This window comes from Oncorhynchus tshawytscha, linkage group LG02, assembly GCF_018296145.1.
Source record: "Oncorhynchus tshawytscha isolate Ot180627B linkage group LG02, Otsh_v2.0, whole genome shotgun sequence".
Classification (NCBI taxonomy): domain Eukaryota; kingdom Metazoa; phylum Chordata; class Actinopteri; order Salmoniformes; family Salmonidae; genus Oncorhynchus; species Oncorhynchus tshawytscha.
The window spans coordinates 20,706,039-20,728,711 of NC_056430.1; the positions used below are offsets into that span (position 1 = coordinate 20,706,039).

Here is a 22,673-nt window from a genome sequence, read left to right on the forward strand (position 1 = left end):
CAGAACACAGAGGGCCAATGACTTGCAATCCCAGTTTGATTTCATATGAAGCCATTTTCTCCACCCACTGAAGAGGAAGAGAGAGGAGAGTGCATTCCTGGAGGAGGCTAAGATCAAGCCTAAGAGGTTGTCAGGTTTTTTAGCTTATAAAGTGAGTTCCAAAAGGATTGGGCTGTTTTTTTTGGCTCTGTGTTCCAGCATTTTGAATTTAATTTAACCTGATACAATGACTATGAACATAAAGTGCAGACTGTCAGCTTTAATTTGAGGGTATTTTCATTCATATCAGGTGAACTGTTTGGAAACTTTTTGTACATAGTCCACCCATTTTAGCGGGACAAAAAGTATTGGGAAAAACTTAATACACTTATGTGTGGGGGTAGGATATTTATGTGTCTGTAACTTTCTCACTATGTACAAAAAGTGATGTAATTTCTAAACTGTTCACTCGATATGGATGAAAATTAAAGCGGTCTGCACTTTAACCTCACAGCCATTGTATCATTTCAAATCCAAAGAGCTGGAGTACACATCCAAAACAACAGCAAAAAATGTCATTGTCCCAATACTTTTGGAGCTCACTGTACATAGAACAATATATCTGAAATGGATCACACCATTGTCTCTGCTAGATCTAAGGAGGACTGAATTGTTATGGGTAGGGTAGGCAACAACATCTCCTCCCCGCTGATCCTCAACACTGGGGCCCCACAAGGGTGCGTTCTGAGCCCTCTCCTGTACTCCCTGTTCACCCATGACTGCGTGGCCACGCACGCCTCCAACTCAATCATCAAGTTTGCGGACGACACAACAGTGGTAGGCTTGATTACCAACAACGACGAGACGGCCTACAGGGAGGAGGTGAGGGCCCTCGGAGTGTGGTGTCAGGAAAATAACGTCAACAAAACTAAGGAGATGATTGTGGACTTCAGGAAACAGCAGAGGGAACACCCCCCCATCCACATCGATGGAACAGTAGTGGAGAGGGTAGCAAGTTTTAAGTTCCTCGGCATACACATCACAGACAAACTGAATTGGTCCACTCACACAGACAGCATCGTGAGGAATGCGCAGCAGCGCCTCTTCAACCTCAGGAGGCTGAAGAAATTCAGCTTGTCACCAAAAGCACTCACAAACTTCTACAGATGCACAATCGAGAGCATCCTGGCGGGCTGTATCACCGCCTGGTATGGCAACTGCACCGCCCTCAACCGTAAGGCTCTCCAGGGTAGTGAGGTCTGCACAACGCATCACCGGGGGCAAACTACCTGCCCTCCAGGACACCTACACCACCCGATGCTACAGGAAGGCCATAAAGATCATCAAGGACATCAACCACCCGAGCCACTGCCTGTTCACCCCGCTGTCATCCAGAAGGCGAGGTCAGTACAGGTGCATCAAAGCTGGGACAGAGAGACTGAAAAACAGCTTCTATCTCAAGGCCATCAGACTGTTAAACAGCCACCACTAACATTGAGTGGCTACTGCCAACACACTGTCAATGACACTGACTCTACTCCAGCCACTTTAATCATGGGAATTGATGGGAAATGATGTAAATATATCACTAGCCACTTTAAACAATGCTACCTTATATAATGTTACTTACCCTACATTGTTCATCTCATATGCATACGTTGATACTGTACTCTATATCATCGACTGCATCCTTATGTAATACATGTATCACTAGCCACTTTAACTATGCCACTTGGTTTACATACTTATCTCATATGTATATACTGTACTCGATATCATCTACTGTATCTTGCCTATGCTGCTCTGTACCATCACTCATTCATATATCCTTATGTACATATTCTTTATCCCCTTACACTGTGTATAAGACAGTGTTTTTTTGGAATTGTTAGTTAGATTACTTGCTCGTTATTACTGCATTGTCGGAACTAGAAGCACAAGCATTTCGCTACACTCGCATTAACATCTGCTAACCATGTGTATGTGACAAATAAAATTTGATTTGATTTGATTTGATTTATGTTGAACAGAGCTAAGCACCCCGTTACTCCCCCCTAAGTGCCACTGCAGCTCCCAGAGCACGTCTCCTGATTCTGCACTCATTTAGCATCACATTTTGAATAGCCATGTCTAGCTCCATCATTTTGTTCAGAATTCCTGCCAAGAGTGTAAACATATAAGAATGTGTGAAGGGAGGGAGGGTGACACACATCTACTATGCTATGTTTTTGTCTTACTTCTCTCTTTATGTAGTGTTGTGGTGTCTCACTTGTCGCGATGTGTTTTGTCCTAAATAAATGTAAAAAAATGAATAAATTGTGGCTACCTCAGTGTGATGTAAGAGAAACATCCTCAGGTTGGGACTGCATCATCATCCAGGTGGAGAATGAAGACTGGTACCCTATGCCACACCATCGGGCCCTGTCGTCCCTTCCCATCCACACACCGTCTCTGATGTCACAGCAGTGCTGCAGTAGAATGACTAATGGGAGCTCTGTAATAATTATACAAATCCTGGTGGATTTACTGGCTAGATGCAAACTCTGCTGGTACAATGTCCCGATGGATGTGGTAAAAGGAATATGTCTGAAAGTGTGTGTTTGTGTGTCTGACAATGCCTATACACGTGTCTGAGTGTATGCATGAAGGGGGGGTGGGTGCGCAGACAGGCCCACATGGAGGAAAAGAGCACCAGCCCTGCTCTACTGAGTATGTTTACCATCCTACCTGCAGTAGCTATATTTAGCCCAGGACGTGATGCAGAGAATAGGGATGACTACATGGAGGCTGGGAAAGCCAGCATTGGTTAACTGTTTACAGTCCCTGGGAAAGGCAGCATCCACCTTACTGTTGAAGTGCAACCTTCATAAGCATGTACCTTGCACTGTGCAAAGACCACTGTCCACTGTCAGCAGATACAAAAATAATGAAGATCCATTTCTGACTGTAGCCTATGTATGTAGACTAATAATAACCCTGTATAGTTCTATCTGCATGTGGAAAAGTATGTAGGGGCGGCAGGTAGCCTAGTGGTTAGAGCATCGGGCGAGTAAGCGAAAGGTTGCTAGATCGAATCCCAGAGCTGACAAGGTAAAAATCTGTTGTTCTGCCCCTGAACAAGGCAGTTAACCTACTCTTCCTAGACCGTCATTGAAAATAAGAATTTGTTCTTAACTAAATAAAGGTAAAATAATGTAGACACACCTTCAAATTAGTGGATTTGGTGATTTCAGCCACACCCATTGCTGAAATGTGTATAAAATCAAGCACACGGCCATGCAATCTCCACAAACAAACAGTGGCAGTAGAATGGCCTTACTGAAGAGCTCAAGTGTCTGGGCCCTTCATTTTCACATCACTGAAAATGATCAGTACAAATCAACACCCTTCATTTAGAACTGGAGACACTCACCTGGCAGTCAAAGTCCTGGAAGTTACGTGAATTCTGAGAAAAAAGAGAAAAGAATGGTATATGTTATTGAGGTGTTGGATGGTAGAAATTCTTTCACCTACAGTATTTTATACTGAACAAAACTATAAAGCCAACTTTTAAAGTGTTGATCCCATGTTTCATGAGGTGAAATAAAATATCCCAGAAACTTTCCATATGCACAAAAAGTTTATTTCTCTCAAATGTTGTGCACAAATTTCTTTACAGCCCTGTTAGTGAGCATTTATCCTTTGCCAAGATAATCCATCCACTTGACAGGTATGACAAATCAAGAAGCTGATTAAACAGCATAATCATTACACAGGTGCACCTTGTGCTGAGACAATAAAAGGCCACTCTAAAATTTGCAGTTTGGCCACGCAACACAATGTCACAGATTTGTCAAGTTGAGGGAGCTTGCATTTGGCATGCTGACTGCAGGAACTCTTTTGCCAGAGTATTGAATTTTAATTTCTCTACCATAAGACACCTCAAAAATAATTTTTGAGAATTTGGCAATATGTCCAACCAGCCTCGCAACAGCAGACCACGTGTATGGTGTCATGTGGGCGAGCGGTTTGCTGATGTCAACGTTGTGAACAGAGTGCCCCATGGAGGCGGTGGGGTTATGGTATGGGCAGGCATAAGCTACGGACAAAGAACATAATTGCATTTTAGCGATGGCAATTTAAATGCACAGAGATACCGTGACGAGATCCTGAGGCCCATTGTCGTGCCATTCATCCACAGCCATCACCTCATGTTTCAGCATGATAATTTACAGCCCCCTGTCACAAGGATCTGTACACAATTCATAGAAGATGAAAATGTCCCAGTTCTTCTATGGCCTGCATACTCACCAGACATGTCACCCATTGAGCATGTTTGGGATGCTCTGTATCGACATGTACGACAGCGTGTTCCAGTTCCCGGCAATATCCAGCAACTTCGCACAGCCATTGAAGAGAAGGACAACATTCCACAGGCCACAATCAACAGCCATCAACGTTATGCGAAGGAGATGCTGACTGGTTTTATGATCCATGCACCAACAGATACATATCTGTATTCCCAGTCATGTGAAATCCATAGATTAGATCCTAAAGAATTTATATAAATTTACTGATTTCCTTATATTAACTGTAACACAGTAAAATCTTTGAAATTGTTGAATGTTGCATTTATATTTTTGTTCAGGATAGGATAGAAAACACCACTGCTTAATTGACATACTCTCAATATGCTATCCTATTTATCACCTGTATGCCTCTCCTGTCAACTCATTACTGTCTGTCGGTCCTCACATCTATCCTGCAGGCTCCTGTCTGTTGGATTCTTAATGAGATGGCCTGGCCACTAGGTGGAGTGAGAGGTCAGCCATAAACCCATTCATTCAGAGGAGCTCATGGCGCTGCCTTCCATCCACCTGTCTGTCCACAGCCAGCCCACTTCACCAGCACCACTGTCAGGTGATGAATGGCCTGTTCAGCCCATGATATATGACACAATACCCTCTGCCTCAGCCTATACATCAACTCATGTCCTGTGCTGCAGAAAAAGCCTAACTGTGGGTTTTGACCAGAGGCCTTCACTTTGATTGACATTTGCATAAAGTAGAGCAGAGCTTAACTTTTTCTACCACACCACTAGCATGGTTCTTGCCGCTCACCTTCCCACAATACCCTGCACATTTATCCACGTGACTTTGTTGAAAATGAATGTGGGCTGAACTTCTCCTGCCAAATTTGTTTTTGGTGAAAACCTTCTGTAACTGTCAATTTACACAGATGGGCTGACTTCCTTCTACTTGCCCCAACCCAAGGCAGGCTGGGAGCTCATCCTCTCCTCGATGCTGGAGGTCCTTGAGGAACGGTGGGAAGAAAGCTTTGATCTGCTGGAGTAATTTCTCTCTCATCTGAATCTTTCAAGCAAAAGAAATATGCGTTTCTGCAAGGTTCCCCTTTGATATTCCCCTTTTTCCTCCCCTCCCTCTTGCTTTCAAGCTTCATCTGCCTACTCTCTCTCTCCATCTCTCTGCATCTCTCTCTTGAGCCTAACTCCATCCCTTGATTTTTCTTCTATTGACTCTTATTCCTCTATTTTCTCGAGTCTTTTCTCTTCCCTCACTACATTGAAGCAGGGACTATAAATAATTCACTTTGATGAACAGAGTTCTGGAGTGGGGAGGAAAGCACTGTTCACGATGGATCAGATTGAATAAGTCTCAAAACATGAGTCTACAAAACATTAAGAACACCTGTTCTTTCCATGGTATAGACTGACCAGGTGAATCCAGGTGAAAGCTATGATCCCTTATTGATGTCACTTGTTAAATCCACTTCCATCAGTGTAGATAAAGGGGAGGAGACAAGTTAAAGAAGGATTTTTAAGCCTTGCAACAGTTGAGACATGGACTGTGTATGTGTTCCATTCAGCGGGTGAATGGGCAAGACAAGATATTTAAGTGCCTTTGAACAGTGTATGGTAGTAGGTGCCAGGCGTACCGGTTAGTGTCAAGAACTGCAACACTGCTGGATTTTTCACGCTCAACAGTTTCCCATGTGTATCAAGAATGGCCCACCACCCAAAGGACATCCAGCCAACTTGACACAATTGTGGGAAGCATTGGAGTCAACATGGGCCAGCATCCCTGTAGAACGCTCTTGACACCTTGTCGAGTCCATGCCCCGACGAACGCAACTCAATATTAGGAAGGTATTCCTAATGTTTGGTACACTCAGTGTATAGGCATGTGTATGTGTGACTCTCCCTCGCAGGTGGTCATCTCATACTCTCACCTTATTGGTCAGCAAGGGCTTGATCTCAGTCAGCTGCACATCCTGTAGCTCATCCATCTTCCTGTCTGGTCACTCTACTCAACACTGAGAGGAAGACAGAGAGAGAGAAGAAGACAATAAATGATCCTATGTAAGCCACACATAACATACTTTCAGAAATGAGAGCTACACAATTATAGCACATACTATCATACAAAGACTATTATTTGCGTATTCACACACAGAGAACATAACAGTGATCTGAGAGACCCCTGCTGCGTCAATAAGTTGTTCAGATTCATGTCAGCTTCACGCTATTAGTTAATATGGGAGTGGTTAGTAACAACACATCAGGCTGATTGATCTATTTGTATTGGATGAGAGAAGTAGGCAATGTGTCGTGCTGTGGCCCTGGCCCTGTCATTCCTCCCCTGAGACCTGCATACACAGACCTGAGGGGTATCGCCGTGACACGCATGTGATGAGGATGAAGCTGAAGGGTTGAAGGGCATTCTCCCTCTCTGTTTGCTCTGTGAAAGGTCATCCCAGCCTTACATAGCGTACACCTAAGAACCAGGCAGCAGTAAGGCAGGGAGGCAGGCAGGGGGGCAGGCAGGCAGGGACACCACACAAATCCCTCCTCATTTGTTTTCCCTTTGAGGAAAATAATTACACAGAGAGAGACTACACCCAAGCGGCACACAATCACTCCGCTAGCGCCTCCCTTTTACCTCAGCCCCGCTTGCTCAAGGTGAGGACAGTGAACGGTGTTCTGTTACCTGGCTCTCTGAGAGAAGATCATGTGACTGAGGGGATAACAGGGGGTAGAATCTAAAGAGACAGGCCTAGGTCAATGCTTCTAACAACATGTATAATAAAATAAAACTTCTCATATTGTAATTGTCTCTCACTTGCATTTATTAGTAAGTTAATACTCATATATTAACAAGCTTGACAATTAATTGAAAATCGCTCTAAAAAGTAACAGTACAAATACAGTGAAGGCTGGTCTACAATAGAAAAGGGCATGGCTATTGGACTGACAACAGCCAATGGGAGTTCCAGTACTATAATCACTTCCTGTGTCAGGGCCCACCTCTCTCTAACAACCTTGAGCTGAACATATAACCTTCAGAGTAGGCTGGTGATGTGCTTGAATAGCCTGGAACTCAACCAACCAGAACAGCTCCACTCCACAGATGACATCATCCCAGTTTGAGTCAGAAGGAACCATTAGGGTGCTCTCAGACCTGCTATGGTGACACACCCGTGTGCATAGCCTCCATCTGATGAGTGAAATATAATATAGCCCTGTGGCAAGACATTACTACCTTCCTGGAACAGACTGGACATACCATCAAAACCATAACCTATGCCTGCACATCAATCGTCAGAAGTAGTTAGTATGATGAAAATATGCCCAGCAATGCTGCTGACAAATACGGGTCAAAGGAACAAAAAAAATATTTAGACAAGGAGTGAGAAAAAAGAAAAACAAATATCCTGCATGCTTGAGCAGATTCAGCGTATTGGTTGTATCATTCCAACACTTCCTCGGGCTGACGCAGAAAGTGGGCCCGGTAGCAAAGGCAAACTGCAATCGGGAAGGGTCAGGGTAGACTTATACCCAAATGACAGACAGACAGTTCCTAAAAGCTATCCTACAATATGAAGTTTTATTGTATTGTCCTGTATTGTATTGTACAGTACTGAATTGTATTTCATTGTACTATATTGTAGTGTATGATTGTACTGTACATTTCCTATGGCCCGACCCTGTTCCAACTATAATAACACCAGGTCTCCAACAGACTCACATTCCATTGTACGGTGTGTGCTGTGGTTGCCATAGAGACAAAGCCAGTGATGTTTATTCTAAAACAGGAGCGCCTTGGGACAAATGAGAGACAAAGAGACAAAGGGAACATATAGAGGCTGTAATGGGAGAAACAGATTGGGGCAGTGCATAGCATTAATCAAAGCTTAATGATGAGTTGGTTATTTGAATTAGCTGTGTAGTGTTAGGGCAAAAAACGAAAGGTGCACCAAGGGGGGAACCCAGGACCGAGTTTGGGAAACTCTGGCCCAGAGGCCAGATGGATAGACAGGGAATGTGTTTGCTTTGCTGTGGGGGAACATATTTGACTGGGAATCCATTAGAGATGGTCACATTTGGTTAAATACATCTGACATCAGACGATGCTCAGAACATGCTATGTGCGTGGATGAATATGTAGTATGGGGGAAGGGGAAATTCTGGAAACAGCTGACACAGTACAATGAGGTGCATATGTGACCTAATTGTCTGGAAAGTCTGACTGGTGGTGCATTATGGATATTCTAAATACAGTATCTCTCTTAACTGTCTTGTTTATGAAGACCAATACACACACTTATAAACACACATGCACACGCACACACACAGTTCCCCTGGTCAATTTAGCGCTCAGCAGGTTGCTCCTCTTACATCACGCTACACTGCACCACAGTGACTGAGAACTGAGCACTAGGAAAAACATCCCCGAAGATCATGTCTGAGGAAAACCACGAGTCACGAAAGTCACCACAGAATTAAACAGACAAAATAGTCCTATTTTAAAATGTCTGAATGTGTATTCTTCTGTTCCCCGTCTTCCATCCTGTGTGTGAAACTACACTGGTCTAATGGACAACCCACCAACAATGCCCTGCCCTCTGACCTGGGCTGGAGGTCATAGTATGAGAGGTGTTATTAGCTTTAGCATAGTACTGAGACACACACAAGGGAGTCCTGTAGCCACCTTGTCAGCAGCCGGTGCTGAATGATGGATTGAGAGGACACATTCACACTTCTCCCCCTGCCTCATCCTCCTGCCTCATCCCCCTCTCCATCCATCTATCTCCATCTCACCTTGGAGAGCAGTGCATTCTGGGAGAGGCTCCTATTATGGATTACAGTTTCCTGAGAGTCGTGATGCTGACCCTGAGGTAGCCCTCCTTAAATGGCAAATGTTGCTATGGTGACCTTATTTCTACCTACCAAGATGTCGCCATGGAAACCCTAGGCCTAGGGTAACCTATAGACGTTGGCATGGTGACCCTGACTTGACCTACCAAATGTCACCATGGTGGCTTGAGTTAACCTACCTGCATGTTGTCATGGTGACACTGATTTTACTTACCTTAATGTCACCTATGACAGGCTGATGGATCTGCTGTGAGAGCAGGGCCCTGACAACAAGCTGAAATAGAGGGACTGTCTGTGTTGTGTGGCTGTCCCTTTTATCTTTGGGTCAAATAACTTTGATGACACAGTCCCAATTAAAGAACAGAGGAACCTCTGTGTGGGGGGAGATGCTTTGGGGTAAGTAGTCAGGCATACAGAAAAACACAAGGAAAACAGGGCAAGACAAATTCCTTAGAAGCTCCCGCCCCCTCCCAGCCAACCAGTGAGAACAGATCCCAGGCCTGCTTTCCTTTATGTGACTCAATGGTGCTGTTATGGCAACCATCTGAAAGGAACAACTAACTGGTCTGTGGAACATCTGAATAGAAACGTCTGCCCTGGCTGCTCCACATCGCTGCCCCCACCCCCTCAGACACACTGTTTACAGCGCTTAGTCTGTGTATAATCCGCCCCAGAGTATAATTCTGTGACTGTGTCGGGCTCAGTTCCAGATTATTCCTAGCACTCTAACCCAGGCCATTCGTTTGGTAAGAGAATTAGAGGGAAAATCTCTCCATTTGACATTTTTCCCTTTCACTTCCTGTCAGGGGATTAACAACACAACTATAGTGTTAGTCTTACGTTCTGATCCAATCCCTCTGCTCTGTTATGATCCAATCCCTCTGCTCTGTTCTGATCCAATCCCTCTGCTCTGTCCTGATCCAATTCCTCCGCTCTGTTCCGTTCTGATCCAATCCCTCTGCTCTGTTCTGGCCGGAGGGGGAGAGACAAGTCGGACAGACAGAGCAACAGAACTGGGAGAAGATTCTCTCTCTCCCTCCCTACCATCACCCCAGGAGATTCCTGTGAAGCAGGAGCACCCAGGCCTGAGAGGCTGCAAGCTCCTAGTGCTCCAGCCTTAATTACTCTACTCCTTTCCCAGTCTGTTCTCCTGGGGCCCAACTCTCTCTTGTTACTGCACTGAGGCCTATTGATACAAGCAAACTAAATCTCTCCTTTGTCATAGTGACCCTGTGGTGACCCTCCCAACACAGGGTCGGTTCAAAAACCATAGACTTCAACTGAAGAGCACACACACACACACACACACACACACACACACACACACACACACACACACCTTTGCCAAAGTATTCAATCTAGAATCAACGCACACGTTATTCACACATTTAGAATTCACAATTCTTATTCACAAGCAGTGTGTGTAGTAGCATAACCATGTGTTCATTCAGGTGACCGCAGGGAATTATTGAGGTGACCATTTAAATGGACTTCCCTGGATCGTTGAAGGATTAGCAGCCAAATACATAATCCATTAATCCAAATACATAATCCATTAATATAATTAACTCATAATCATATTGAAAAACACAACCACAATCTCACACACAGATTTAATTTCCTGGCCCTCCTATAAGCATTACTCAAAAGACTGGCAATAATTCCCTGGTTCTATACAGACAGTTGATGAATGTTAAGAGCCACCCCTCCACCCTCCCCCCCTCTCTCTATCTGGTACTAGATTAGGGCTTTGATAGGGAGATCGTAAAGGGGCGGAGGGACATGACCTTGTGAAGTCTCCTCCTTCTTACTCAATATCAGTATCTGTCTCTTATCTCTCTGCCTCTCATTTCAAATCAAATCTAATGAAATTGTATTTGTCACATGCGCTGAATACAACAGGTGAAGACCCTACAGTGAAATGCTTACTTACAAGCCCTTAACCAACAATGCGGTTTTAAGAAAAATACAAAAAAAAAAGAAAGAAATAAGTCACAAATAATTAAAGAGCAGCAGTAAAATAACAATAGCGAAGCTATATACAGGTGGTACTTATTTTCCGCCATAATTTGCAAATAAATTCATTAAAAATCTGATTTTCTGGATTTATTTTTCTCATTTTGTCTGTCATATTTGAAGTGTACCTATGATGAAAATTACAGGCCTCTCTCATCTTTTTAAGTGGGAGAACTTGCACAATTGGTGGCTGACTAAATACTTTTTTGCCCCACTGTATTTGTTGAAAAAAAAAGAGGAAAATAAATGTACAACTGAAATGTGTCTCCTGCATTTAACCCAACCCTACTGAATCAGAGAGGTGCGGCAGGCTGCTTTGATCGACATCCACGTCATCGGCCACGTCATCGGTGCCCGGGGAACAGTGGGTTAACTGTTGGGGCGGTAGGTAGCCTAGTGATTAGAGCGTTGGACTAGTAACTGAAAGGTTGCAAGATCAAATCCCTGAGCTGACAAGGTAAAAATCTGTTGTTCTGCCCATGAACAAGGCAGTTAAACCCACTGTTCCTAGGATGTCATTGTAAATAATAATTTGTTCTTAACTGACTTGCCTAGTTAAATAAAGGTAAAATAAAACAACTGCCTTGCTCAGGGGCAGAATGACAGACGGGATTCGATCCAGCAACCTTTCGATCCGGTAATCACTAGGCTACCTGCCGCCAAGAAGGTGGGGCTCATCCCACGGCCTTGTGGAAAGAAATGTGTGTTCTTTGCCAATTCTGTTTGTTACAGTCTCTCTTTTCATAGTACATCACCCAGTTTTGTCACCCAACCCTGCTCCACAGTCACTGGTGTGTGTGTGTGAGAGAGAGGCTCAGATCATTATCAGAGCCCTTACTAGCACACAGCAGTCACTGATCTGAGAGGGGAAGCCCCTCTAAACTCAGGACTGTCACATCCACAAACAAACAAACACATAACCACACACATTCAAGTGCACGCACACACACACACACACACACCAGTGTAACATGCTGTCAAGTCTCTCTCTTTCAGCACATCTACTGCTACTCTCATTACTCTCAGAGGGCTGTTAAAGCATTGCATTATTCCCTGCAGGGGGCACTTTATCTGCCAATGGGCTTGTGAGATTAAAAAAGTCATTTCCCATATTGATTTAAGACCTCATATCTGTAGGCATCAGGGCAATTCCACAGTGACAGACAGAGTGACACTGAGACTCAAACCAATGATTGCAAAGTTATGCATAAGTACTATTTTGAACAATTTCCACTGAAAATTATAATAAAACTCATTTACTTGAAGAACAGTGCAGATGCAACGTTTGGTAACAGAATGACAGTTTGGGCTTTTTGTTTGTTTAGTCCAAAACAAACAAACAAACACACACACACACACACACACACAGCCTCAAAGGAATTGTGTCCTGCTCCAAGAAGTACATTGATTCCCAGAACGTATTATGACCCAAATCATTATTTGTCCAAAATTCAGAGAAAAACTGGATGCTAGATTTACTATAAATAAAGCCAAAAACCTGCAGTGTATTTTGTCCACAAAGTGGTGCCACTGACCACCAGCACTATTGTTTCACTAAAACTAACAAACAAGATAACACAATTTAAACATTAAGTCCAACAGGGAAGCATATGTATAAACCATAAATAAGGCATCATCGTGACATGATGGTCTATGAGAGCTGATTGTTTGAGTAAGTTTCCCATGTTTCCAGTGTGTAGCCTACATCCTCAGCCTCTCCGACTCAGCAAGCTCTATTTTGGGGTTCATGTATAAGTCATGTGGTGTTCTGAGCACTACACTGCATGCACTTTTTGGGTGATGTGATTTGACTGTTCGAAGCACTTGTGTCTATTGCTCTCCCTCTCTTTGAGGACACAAAAAGCAATGATACATCAAGGGGGGGTTGATTATACAGCATGAAGATTGCACTGAACCACTGACTCAACACTAGCGGTGAAAAATGCAATACGTGTATGTCCACACCACATTATGTTATATCCACAGATTGAAAGAGAACACTGGTTAACTTCTACCGATTCAAAATAGTCTGTTTTCTACCAGCTAAAAAATGGTGAGGTGTCTCTAACATTCCAAAGTAAGATTAATTAGAGAATGGACACTCTGCCCTCCTATTCTAACAATAGCAACTTGTGTGCATTATCGCTACGACCCAACACAGCCCTCACAAAAGGCATAGGAGCAACTCAAAAAAACATACTACTGAGCGGAATGACAATAGATGAATGACTCCCCAAAAAATCTACTGCAAGCTATAACATGGGCCTGGTCGCTACCAGCGCTACTCCTGCTAAAAATAGGCTGATGGTTCTCAGTGCTGCTAATAGAGTACCTGCCTGCCACTGCCTGTTGGCTCCACTCCACTCAGCTCTGCTTGCTGGCTGCCCTGCCCGGGAGCTGGTGGGTACTGTCTGTAGGGGATTCCTAGCACTGCTTACTCGTGCAGATAGGAGTGGAGAGGTGGAGTGGATAGGCAGGGCAGAGGACGGGGTAAAGAGAGATAGAGGTAAAAAGAGGGGTAGAGAGAGAGGTACTGTAGAGAGAGAAAGAGCAGCTGAGTCAGGGGTTCACACCAGAGTTGAGTCACAGTGACAGTGAGCCTAACTCCAGATAACAGGTATACAGGGCTCTAATGTGTCTACACTACAGGACATAACACTGGCCCAGAGATGGATGACAGAACCCCAAGGCCATCGGTACATGTTAGTGTGACAACAGCAAGGTTCACACTCAGAGATTTGATTAAAAACCTAGGTAGTTTTCTTTATTTAACACCGGCTTATGAAAGTATCTATGTGGATGGCAGGTAGGTAAGGTTGGTTCTAGGTCAGTCTGTAGAACTGTATGGATCTGTGGTGAGTAGCCTGTTGGTCTAACCAAGCAAGGCTTTCTCCTGATAGAGCCATCACACACAGCCATGGCTGGCTGTCACTGAGACAGATCAGGACAACCTAATCTCCCAGAGAGAGACAGAGGTGGACCCTCTCAGAAAACCACTGGCACCATCTCTCCTCTCCTGGTCGCCAGGGAGGATGGCTGTGTCCTTGACAACCACAGGGGGCTGTCGACCCCTCTACGCAGCACTGCTGGTGAAGGCATGATGACCTTTTCATGAACATTTACATAAAACCGCTCATCAGACCAACCCAAACAGCTTAGCAACCACAGTAGGGCTCAACAGTGTAAAAACTGCCCTTAGTATTATGTAATCAGAGCCCAAAAGCTGACCATTCAGATAGGCTAGATGGATAGGGATAACGTATAGATAAATAAAGACAAAGTACAGGAACTAAAAAAATACAGTGAGATAAGAATGCAAGCTCTGAATCAGATTCCTGCATTCTGCAGCACAGATCTATCCTGTACACTACACACACAGGATCTATCCTGTACACTACAAACACAGATATATCCTGTACACTACACACACAGGATCTATCCTGTACACTACAAACACAGATATATCCTGTACACTACACACACAGGATCTATCCTGTACACTACAAACACAGATCTATCCTGTACACTACAAACATGGATATATCCTGTACATTACACACACATATCTATCCTGTACATTACACACACATATCTATCCTGTACACTACAAACACAGATCTATCCTGTACACTACAAACATGGATATATCCTGTACATTACACACACATATCTATCCTGTACATTACACACACATATCTATCCTGTACACTACAAACATGGATATATCCTGTACATTACACACACATATCTATCCTGTACACTATACACACATATCTATCCTGTACACTACAAACACAGATCTATCCTGTACACTACAAACATGGATATATCCTGTACATTACACACACATATCTATCCTGTACACTATACACACATATCTATCCTGTACACTACAAACACAGATACAGTGGGGAGAACAAGTATTTGATACACTGCCGATTTTGCAGGTTTTCCTACTTACAAAGCATATAGAGGTCTGTAATTGTTATCATAGGTACACTGTGAGAGACGGAATCTAAAACAAAAATCCAGAAAATCACATTGTATGATTTTAAGTAATTAATTTGCATTTTATTGCAGGACATAAGTATTTGATCAACCAGTAAGAAATCCGTCTCTCACAAACCTGTTAGTTTTTCTTTAAGAAGCCCTCCTGTTCTCCACTCATTACCTGTATTAACTGCACCTGTTTGAACTCCACACACTCAATCAAACAGACTCCATCCTCTCCACAATGGCCAAGACCAGAGAGCTGCGTAAGGACATCGGGGATAAAATTGTAGACCTGCACAAGGCTGGGATGGCCTACAGGACAATAGGCAAGCAGCATGGTGAGAAGGCAACAACTGTTGGCGCAATTATTAGAAAATGGAAGAAGTTCAAGATGACGGTCAATCACCCTCGGTCTGGGACACCATGCAAGATCTCACCTCGTGGGGCATCAATGATCAGGAGGAAGGTGAGGGATCAGCCCAGAACTACACGGCAGGACCTGGTCAATGACCTGAAGAGAGCTGGGACTACAGTCTCAAAGAAAACCATTAGTTACACACTACGCCGTCATGGATTAAAATCCTGCAGCGCACGCAAGGTCCCCCTGCTCAAGCCAGCGCATGTCCAGGCCCGTCTGAAGTTTGCCAATGACCATCTGGATGATCCAGAGGAGGAATGGGAGAATGTCATGTGGTCTGATGAGACAAAAATAGAGCTTTTTGGTCTAAACTCCACTCGCCTTGTTTGGAGGAAGAAGGATGAGTACAACCCCAAGAACACCATCCCAACCGTGAAGCATGGAGGTGGAAACATCATTCTTTGGGGATGCTTTTCTGCAACGGGGACAGGACGACTGCACCGTATTGAGGTGAGGATGGATGGGGCCATGTATCGCGAGATCTTGGCCAACAACCTCCTTCCCTCAGTAAGAGCATTGAAGATGGGTCGTGGCTGGGTCTTCCAGCATGACAACGACCCGAAACACACAGCCAGGGCAACTAAGGAGTGGCTCGGTAAGAAGCATCTCAAGGTCCTGGAGTGGCCTAGCCAGTCTCCATGACCTGAACACAATAGAACATCTTTGGAAGGAGCTGAAAGTCCGTATTGCCCAGCGTCAGCCCCGAAACCTGAAAGATCTGGAGAAAGTCTGTATGGAGGAGTGGGCCAAAATCCCTGGTGCAGTGTGTGCAAACCTGGTCAAGAACTACAGGAAACGTATTATCTCTGTAATTGCAAACAAAGGTTTCTGTACCAAATATTAGGTTCTGCTTTTCTGATGTATCAAATACTTATGTCATGCAATAAAATGCAAATGAATTACTTAAAAATCATACAATGTGATTTTCTGGAATTTTGTTTTAGAATCCGTCTCTCACAGTTGAAGTGTACCTATGATAAAAATTACAGACCTCTACATGCTTTGTAATTGGGAAAACCTGCAAAATCGGCAGTGTATCAAATACTTGTTCTCCCCACTGTATATCCTGTACACAACAAACATGGATCTATCCTGTACACTACACACAAAGATCTATCCTGTACACTACAAACACAGATATACAGTGGGGCAAAAAAGTAGAAGTTACAGGTCTGTGAGAGCCAGAAATCTTGCTTGTTTGTAGGTGACCAAATACATATTGTCCACCATAATTTGCAAATAAATTCATTAAAAATCCTACAATGTGATTTTCTGGAGAAAAAAAATCTAATTTTGTCTGTCATAGTTGAAGTGTACCTATGATGAAAAATACAGGCCTCTCTCATCTTTTTAAGTGGGAGAACTTGCACAATTGGTGGCTGACTAAATACTTTTTTGCCCCACTGTATCCTGTAAACTACAAACATGGATCTTGTCACGATCGTTATAATGAATGTCGGACCAAGGCGTAGCGTACATAGAGATCCACATGTTTAATTGAAATGAAACTCACAAAAACAAAGAGCAAAACGAAATGTGAAGTCATGGAGTGCTCACAGGCCACTACACACAAACAATATCCCACAAAACACAATGGGGGAAATGGCTGCCTAAATATGATCCCCAACAATGATAAACAGCTGCCTCTGATTGGGAACCATACCAGGCAAACATAGACATACAATAACCTAGATAACCCACCCTGGTCGTCACACCCTGACCAAACCAACATAGAGAATAAATGGCTCTCTATGGTCAGGGCGTGACAGTACCCCCCCCCCCACTGTCACCGGAAGCTCCGGACTGGGAACTGTCACCGGAAGCTCCGGACTGGGAACTGTCACCGGAAGCTCCGGACTGGGAACTGTCACCGGAAGCTCCGGACTGGGAACTGTCACCGCAAGCTCTGGACCGGGGATCGTCGCAGGAAGCCTGGGGCCGGCACTGTTGGTACCGGGCTGGTGACACGCACCTCAGGGCGGCGGGAACTGTCAGGAGCAGGCACAGGACGTACTGGACTGGGGCTCTGGACACGCAGGAAGCCTGGGGCCGCCTGACCGGGCTGGTGACGTGGGCGGCGCGGGAGCAGGCACAGGACGGGACCACTGGAGGCCTGATGACACGGACTTGACACGCACTTCAAGGCGAGTGAAGGACAGCACAGGGTATCCAGAGGTCCCGCTTGGAATCACTCCATCTTCTTGCCACTCCAGCCAAACCAACAGCTCTCTCTCATCACTCTCCTCAACTTTCACCAACTACTCCTCGCTCAATCTATCCCAATATTCCTCCTCGGTCTCTGATTCACCCCTCAGCGTTGCCGACCACCCCGTGTTCCCCCCCCAAAATTTCCCAGGCTGTCTTTTGGGCTTGCGTCGTGGCCGCGAACCCTGGCGTCGTCGCTGTCCTTCCCTCACCGCTTGCGTCTGCTTCAGCCATAATTTCCTCTCGTCCAGGATATCTCCTCCCATGCCCAGGATACCTTCTCTTCCCAGACACGCTGGTTGGTCCTGTTGTGATGGGATATTCTGTCACGATCGTTATAATGAATGTCGGTCCAAGGTGCAGCGTATGTAGAGTTCCACATGTTTAATTGAAATGAAACTCACAAAAACAATAAAGAGCAAAAAGAAAAGGTGAAGTCATGGAGTGCTCACAGGCCACTACACACAAACAATATCCCACAAAACACAGAGGGGAAATTGGCTGCCTACATATGATCCCCAATCAGAGACAACGATAAACAGCTGCCTCTGATTGGGAACCAAACCAGGCAAACATAGACACACAATAACCTAGAAAACCCACCCTAGTCACACCCCGAACCAAACCAACAGAGAATAAAAGGCTCTCTATGGTCAGGGCGTGATAGATCTATCCTGTACACTACACACACATATATATCCTGTGCACTACAAACACAGATACATCCTGTACACTACAAACACAGATCTATCCTGTACACTACACACACAGATCTATCCTATACACTACAAACACAGATATATCCTGTACACTATGAACACAGATATATCCTGTACACTACACACAGATATATCCTGCACACTACACACACAGATCTATCCTATAAACTACAAACACAGATCTATCCTATAAACTACAAACACAGATATATCCTGTACACTATACACACGTCTTCTGTACACTTCAAGCACAGATATATCCTATACACTACACACACCGATCTATCCTGAACACTATACACACATATCTCTTTTGTACACTACAAACACAGATATATCCTGTACACTACACACACCAATCTATCCTGTACACTATACACACATATCTCTTCTGTACACTACAAACACTCCACAAACAGCAGGGTCACGACTCACCAGGGAGCCGCACGATTAAACACAGGCCCAATCTCCCTGAGTGCTATTCACTCAGTAAATGAGTGTTTGATGTTTGTTTGTCATGTTCCTCTCGCTCTCCATTTAACTACACTCACAGAAACACAGCCCTTGGAGGGATTAAATTTACTGGGGCGTCATATTGTCAATTTGCTTCGCTGCAATTACAACTGGTAGGGTATTTCATTTTCTGGACCTGTTAAAACATCCAAGGATAAAATCCTTATACTCTTTACCTTATCTGAGACATTCCATCGTTTGACTCCCTCCTCTGAAGGCTGAGTGTGTAGTGGTTATCACAGGAGGCTGCTGAGGGGAGGACAGCTCATAATAATGGCTGGAATGGAGCGAATGAAATGGCATCAAACACCTGGAAACATGTGTTTGATGTATTTAAAACCATTCCGCTCCATCTATTACCACGAGCCTGTCCTCCCCAATTAAGGTGCCACCAACCTCCTGTGGTGGTTACTAATGCATGGGAGGAGCCTGACCACAAGCATTGACCTGTCTGTGAAATGTTTTGTGGAACAGAGCACAGACCAGCAAAGCCCTCACAAGAGGTGCTTTAGCTACAGAACATTAGAAACATCAGAAATCTATAACCAAAGGTAAACACAGCAGAACTGCAGTCTTTCCATTAACAGAGGACAAAGAACGAATAGTAAACATCCATTAATTACTGTCCAGTCCATTGGCCTTTGAGTTTGCAAGAAAGGCATTTCACTGTACTTGTGCATGTGACATTAAAATCTGAATCGATCAGAGTTTTTAAGTTCAGTCACTGGACACTCTCACAGCAACTTAAAGCTTGTTGAGAATATCCAACTGTGTAGAGATAGCCAGATGTCGACTGAGTAAGTCTCTGTGGTCATGTTACTAGACTACATTTCTGTTTCCAGAGCTGATGTTTCTTTTTACTGCAGCAGAGGTGTGTGTGTCCCCCAGGCAGCAGTGAAGGACAGCACAGGGTATCCAGAGGTGTGTGTCCCCCAGGCAGCAGTGAAGGACAGCACAGGGTATCCAGAGGTGTGTGTCCCCCAGGCAGCAGTGAAGGACCGCACAGGGTATCCAGAGGTGTGTGTGTGTCCCAGGCAGCAGTGAAGGACCGCACAGGGTATCCAGAGGTGTGTGTGTGTGTCCCAGGCAGCAGTGAAGGACAGCACAGGGTATCCAGAGGTGTGTGTGTGTGTCAGGCAGCAGTGAAGGACAGCACAGGGTATCCAGGTATGTGTGTGTACCCAGGCAGCAGTGAAGGACAGCACAGGGTCCAGCTTGGAATCACTCCATCTTCCTGGATCAACAAGCCGGCCACCTGCGCTCATTCTCTCCCTTTTCTCTCTCTCCCTCCCTCACCACCTGCTGCTGCTGCTGCTGCTGATAAAGAACAGAGAGAGACAGCTCCCAAAGGTCTGATCCAAGAGATTAGCATTACTGACAAATGTGAGGAAAGGATACCACAGGAGCTTCATATGACCATGAGGAGACTGTACAGGGGCTTAGAGAGGTTTACAATGTCCAGCACAGACTATACACACCAATCACCTCGGTATTGTGTGTTAGGAGATATAGACTAGGTAGGCCTATGTACTTAGTGTTATTACAATGTAACAAGACTGACCATATAAGTATAGCATAGCCCCAGGTTGTGAAAAGGAGATATATAGGCACTGCCACAGGACAGGATCCTGTGCATCAGCGCTTTCCTCTGATAGTTCCACTTAGCAGATAACCTGCTGCGCAAAGCAGGTACCGCTACGGACTGCTGGGACTTGCAAAGCTTGAATTACATCCACACTGTTCGACTACAGAAACTAGAGACACATCACTGCTTTGATTGAGGGGAAATAGGTGAATTTGTGCATGTGTCAAACAAACACAACACATTTAGATAAGGGTATATAGATACAGTAGCACATAACTATACTGACCAGAGAGTGAGAAAACTACAATCAGTGAAGTTGTCTGATACTCTAGGCCAGGGGCTTCACTACTAGAAAACTCACTATCAGAAATGTCAACAGCCTGAGAGTAAGACATGGATGTGTTCCTGGAGGTGTGAAAACATCAAGACGTTGAAGACGCATGACTCCTCTCGTTGCCATGGTTTACAGGGCTTTGTTTTGCCCTCTAGCCATGACAGACAGACAGACAGACAAGCTGAGGTGATAGGTTCAATCTAACAGACTGGCTGACAGCCAGCACAGCTTAATTAAATATTTCATCTCCCCTGTGGCCAGTATTCCCTGACATTCATTCAACTCCATTAAAAGTCTCACGTCTCTCCATCACCAAACTCCTCACTTATGGGAATGGGGTAGTCAGGAATCTCCTTTGCGTGTGTGTATACCTGTGGTGTTTACCTGTACAACATGGTCTCAGGTGTAGTATAAGTAGGAGAAATGTCCAATACATTGGTCTCCTTCTAAACAGCTTCTCAGCATGGACAATGGCTAATCAACAACTTGTAAACTCTCCAACCAGTTAGGCATGACTTTTTACAGTGATAATTAACCATGATGGACTGCAGTTCCCTCCCAATTGAATAGAAGTCTATTATGATAACTGTCCAAAGTATACTTTTGGTCAATCTTTCAGTCACATACTAAAGCCTCGTAAGACCATAATAAACTCACAAAAAGCATGTAGTGGTATTTGAATGTGAGCACTGTTGTGAATGACAACTAGAAACTGTCACTGTTTGTTGTGTAAACTCTGCCCTGCTTTGGTAATTATATGGCATTGTTGAGATCATTCAATAAGGGAGGACTCCCTCCCAAAAACTAAATTCAAACACCTGCGTTGAGGTCACACCTGAATCCAATGACCTACACCAGAGTGACCTTCACCAGGTGACTGCTGACAATGTCATGTAGTGCCAGAAGAATGATAAGTAATATCTCCACGCCACCAGTTGCCAACTACAGCATGGACTTGCCAAGTCATGTCTGTTTCATTCAGGACAAACATACATTCATTTATTGAGCACGAAGCAAGCAACCATATATAATTCCGTAAACTATGCATGCTTTGTAACGTAGATATTATAATGAAAAGGTTCCAGACACGAGGGTCGAACAGGCGCCAAGTTGTAGATCAAGGATGGTGAAACAGTAACATAAATATTCAGCAACATACAGTAACCTTCTTAACCGTTCGATGTTGAATGTGAGACATTATAGATATGGGCCAATGATATGGTATTAAGTAACAAACCTGCGACTCGTGAAAAATAAGTTACTCATTCAACAGGAAATATCCTAAAAATGGGAATCGCGGATTGATACAATTGTGATGTTTGATTTAGACTACTAATAGAAATGACATAGGCCTACAATAGAACTGCCTGGAAAATGGATATGGAATATCATATCAAAATTAAACCGCGAGCTGGTGGGTTATCGACACCAATGGCCACATCTGCATTTGGCACAACAGCCTATTAGAAAATGCTGTCTCGATCGACACTTACCGTTTGGGTTGAAGACGTATCCGTTCGATCCGCGTCAAATCCTCCGGGATAGATTTATGTTTAAATACCGGTGTTTAAACCGCACCTTCTCTTTGCCTAATTCCTTTCCTATTCCAACAAGTATTACTATTTCGATGTCACTCTTTCAAGGCGGAACTACACATTGCGTCCTAGACATTAGGGAGGACAAGAGAAACGAACGAAGCAGCCAATACGAGGCGGCAGTACAAATTAAATTCGAACGCCCCCAAGAGGTTAACTGAG

The 22,673-nt window shown here is 44.3% G+C and overlaps 1 protein-coding gene across 2 annotated transcripts in view; it reads right to left on the reverse strand.

Annotated features, from left to right (window-relative positions):
• The window catches only part of LOC112219744 (protein NDRG3), a 49,872-nt gene extending 27,245 nt beyond the window's left edge, over positions 1 to 22,627 (reverse strand). The window contains exons 1-3 of one of the 2 annotated variants that reach the window (XM_024381267.2): positions 22,410 to 22,627; positions 6,208 to 6,291; positions 3,392 to 3,424 (exon numbers count right to left, since the gene is read on the reverse strand). In XM_024381267.2, coding sequence (XP_024237035.1) covers positions 3,392 to 3,424; positions 6,208 to 6,264 — 90 coding nt within the window. In that variant the 5' untranslated portion in view covers positions 6,265 to 6,291; positions 22,410 to 22,627. The remainder of the gene's footprint in view (positions 1 to 3,391; positions 3,425 to 6,207; positions 6,292 to 22,409) is intronic. The other variant, XM_024381275.2, reaches the window with a different exon arrangement.
• Between the last annotated feature and the right edge of the window lie 46 nt (positions 22,628 to 22,673).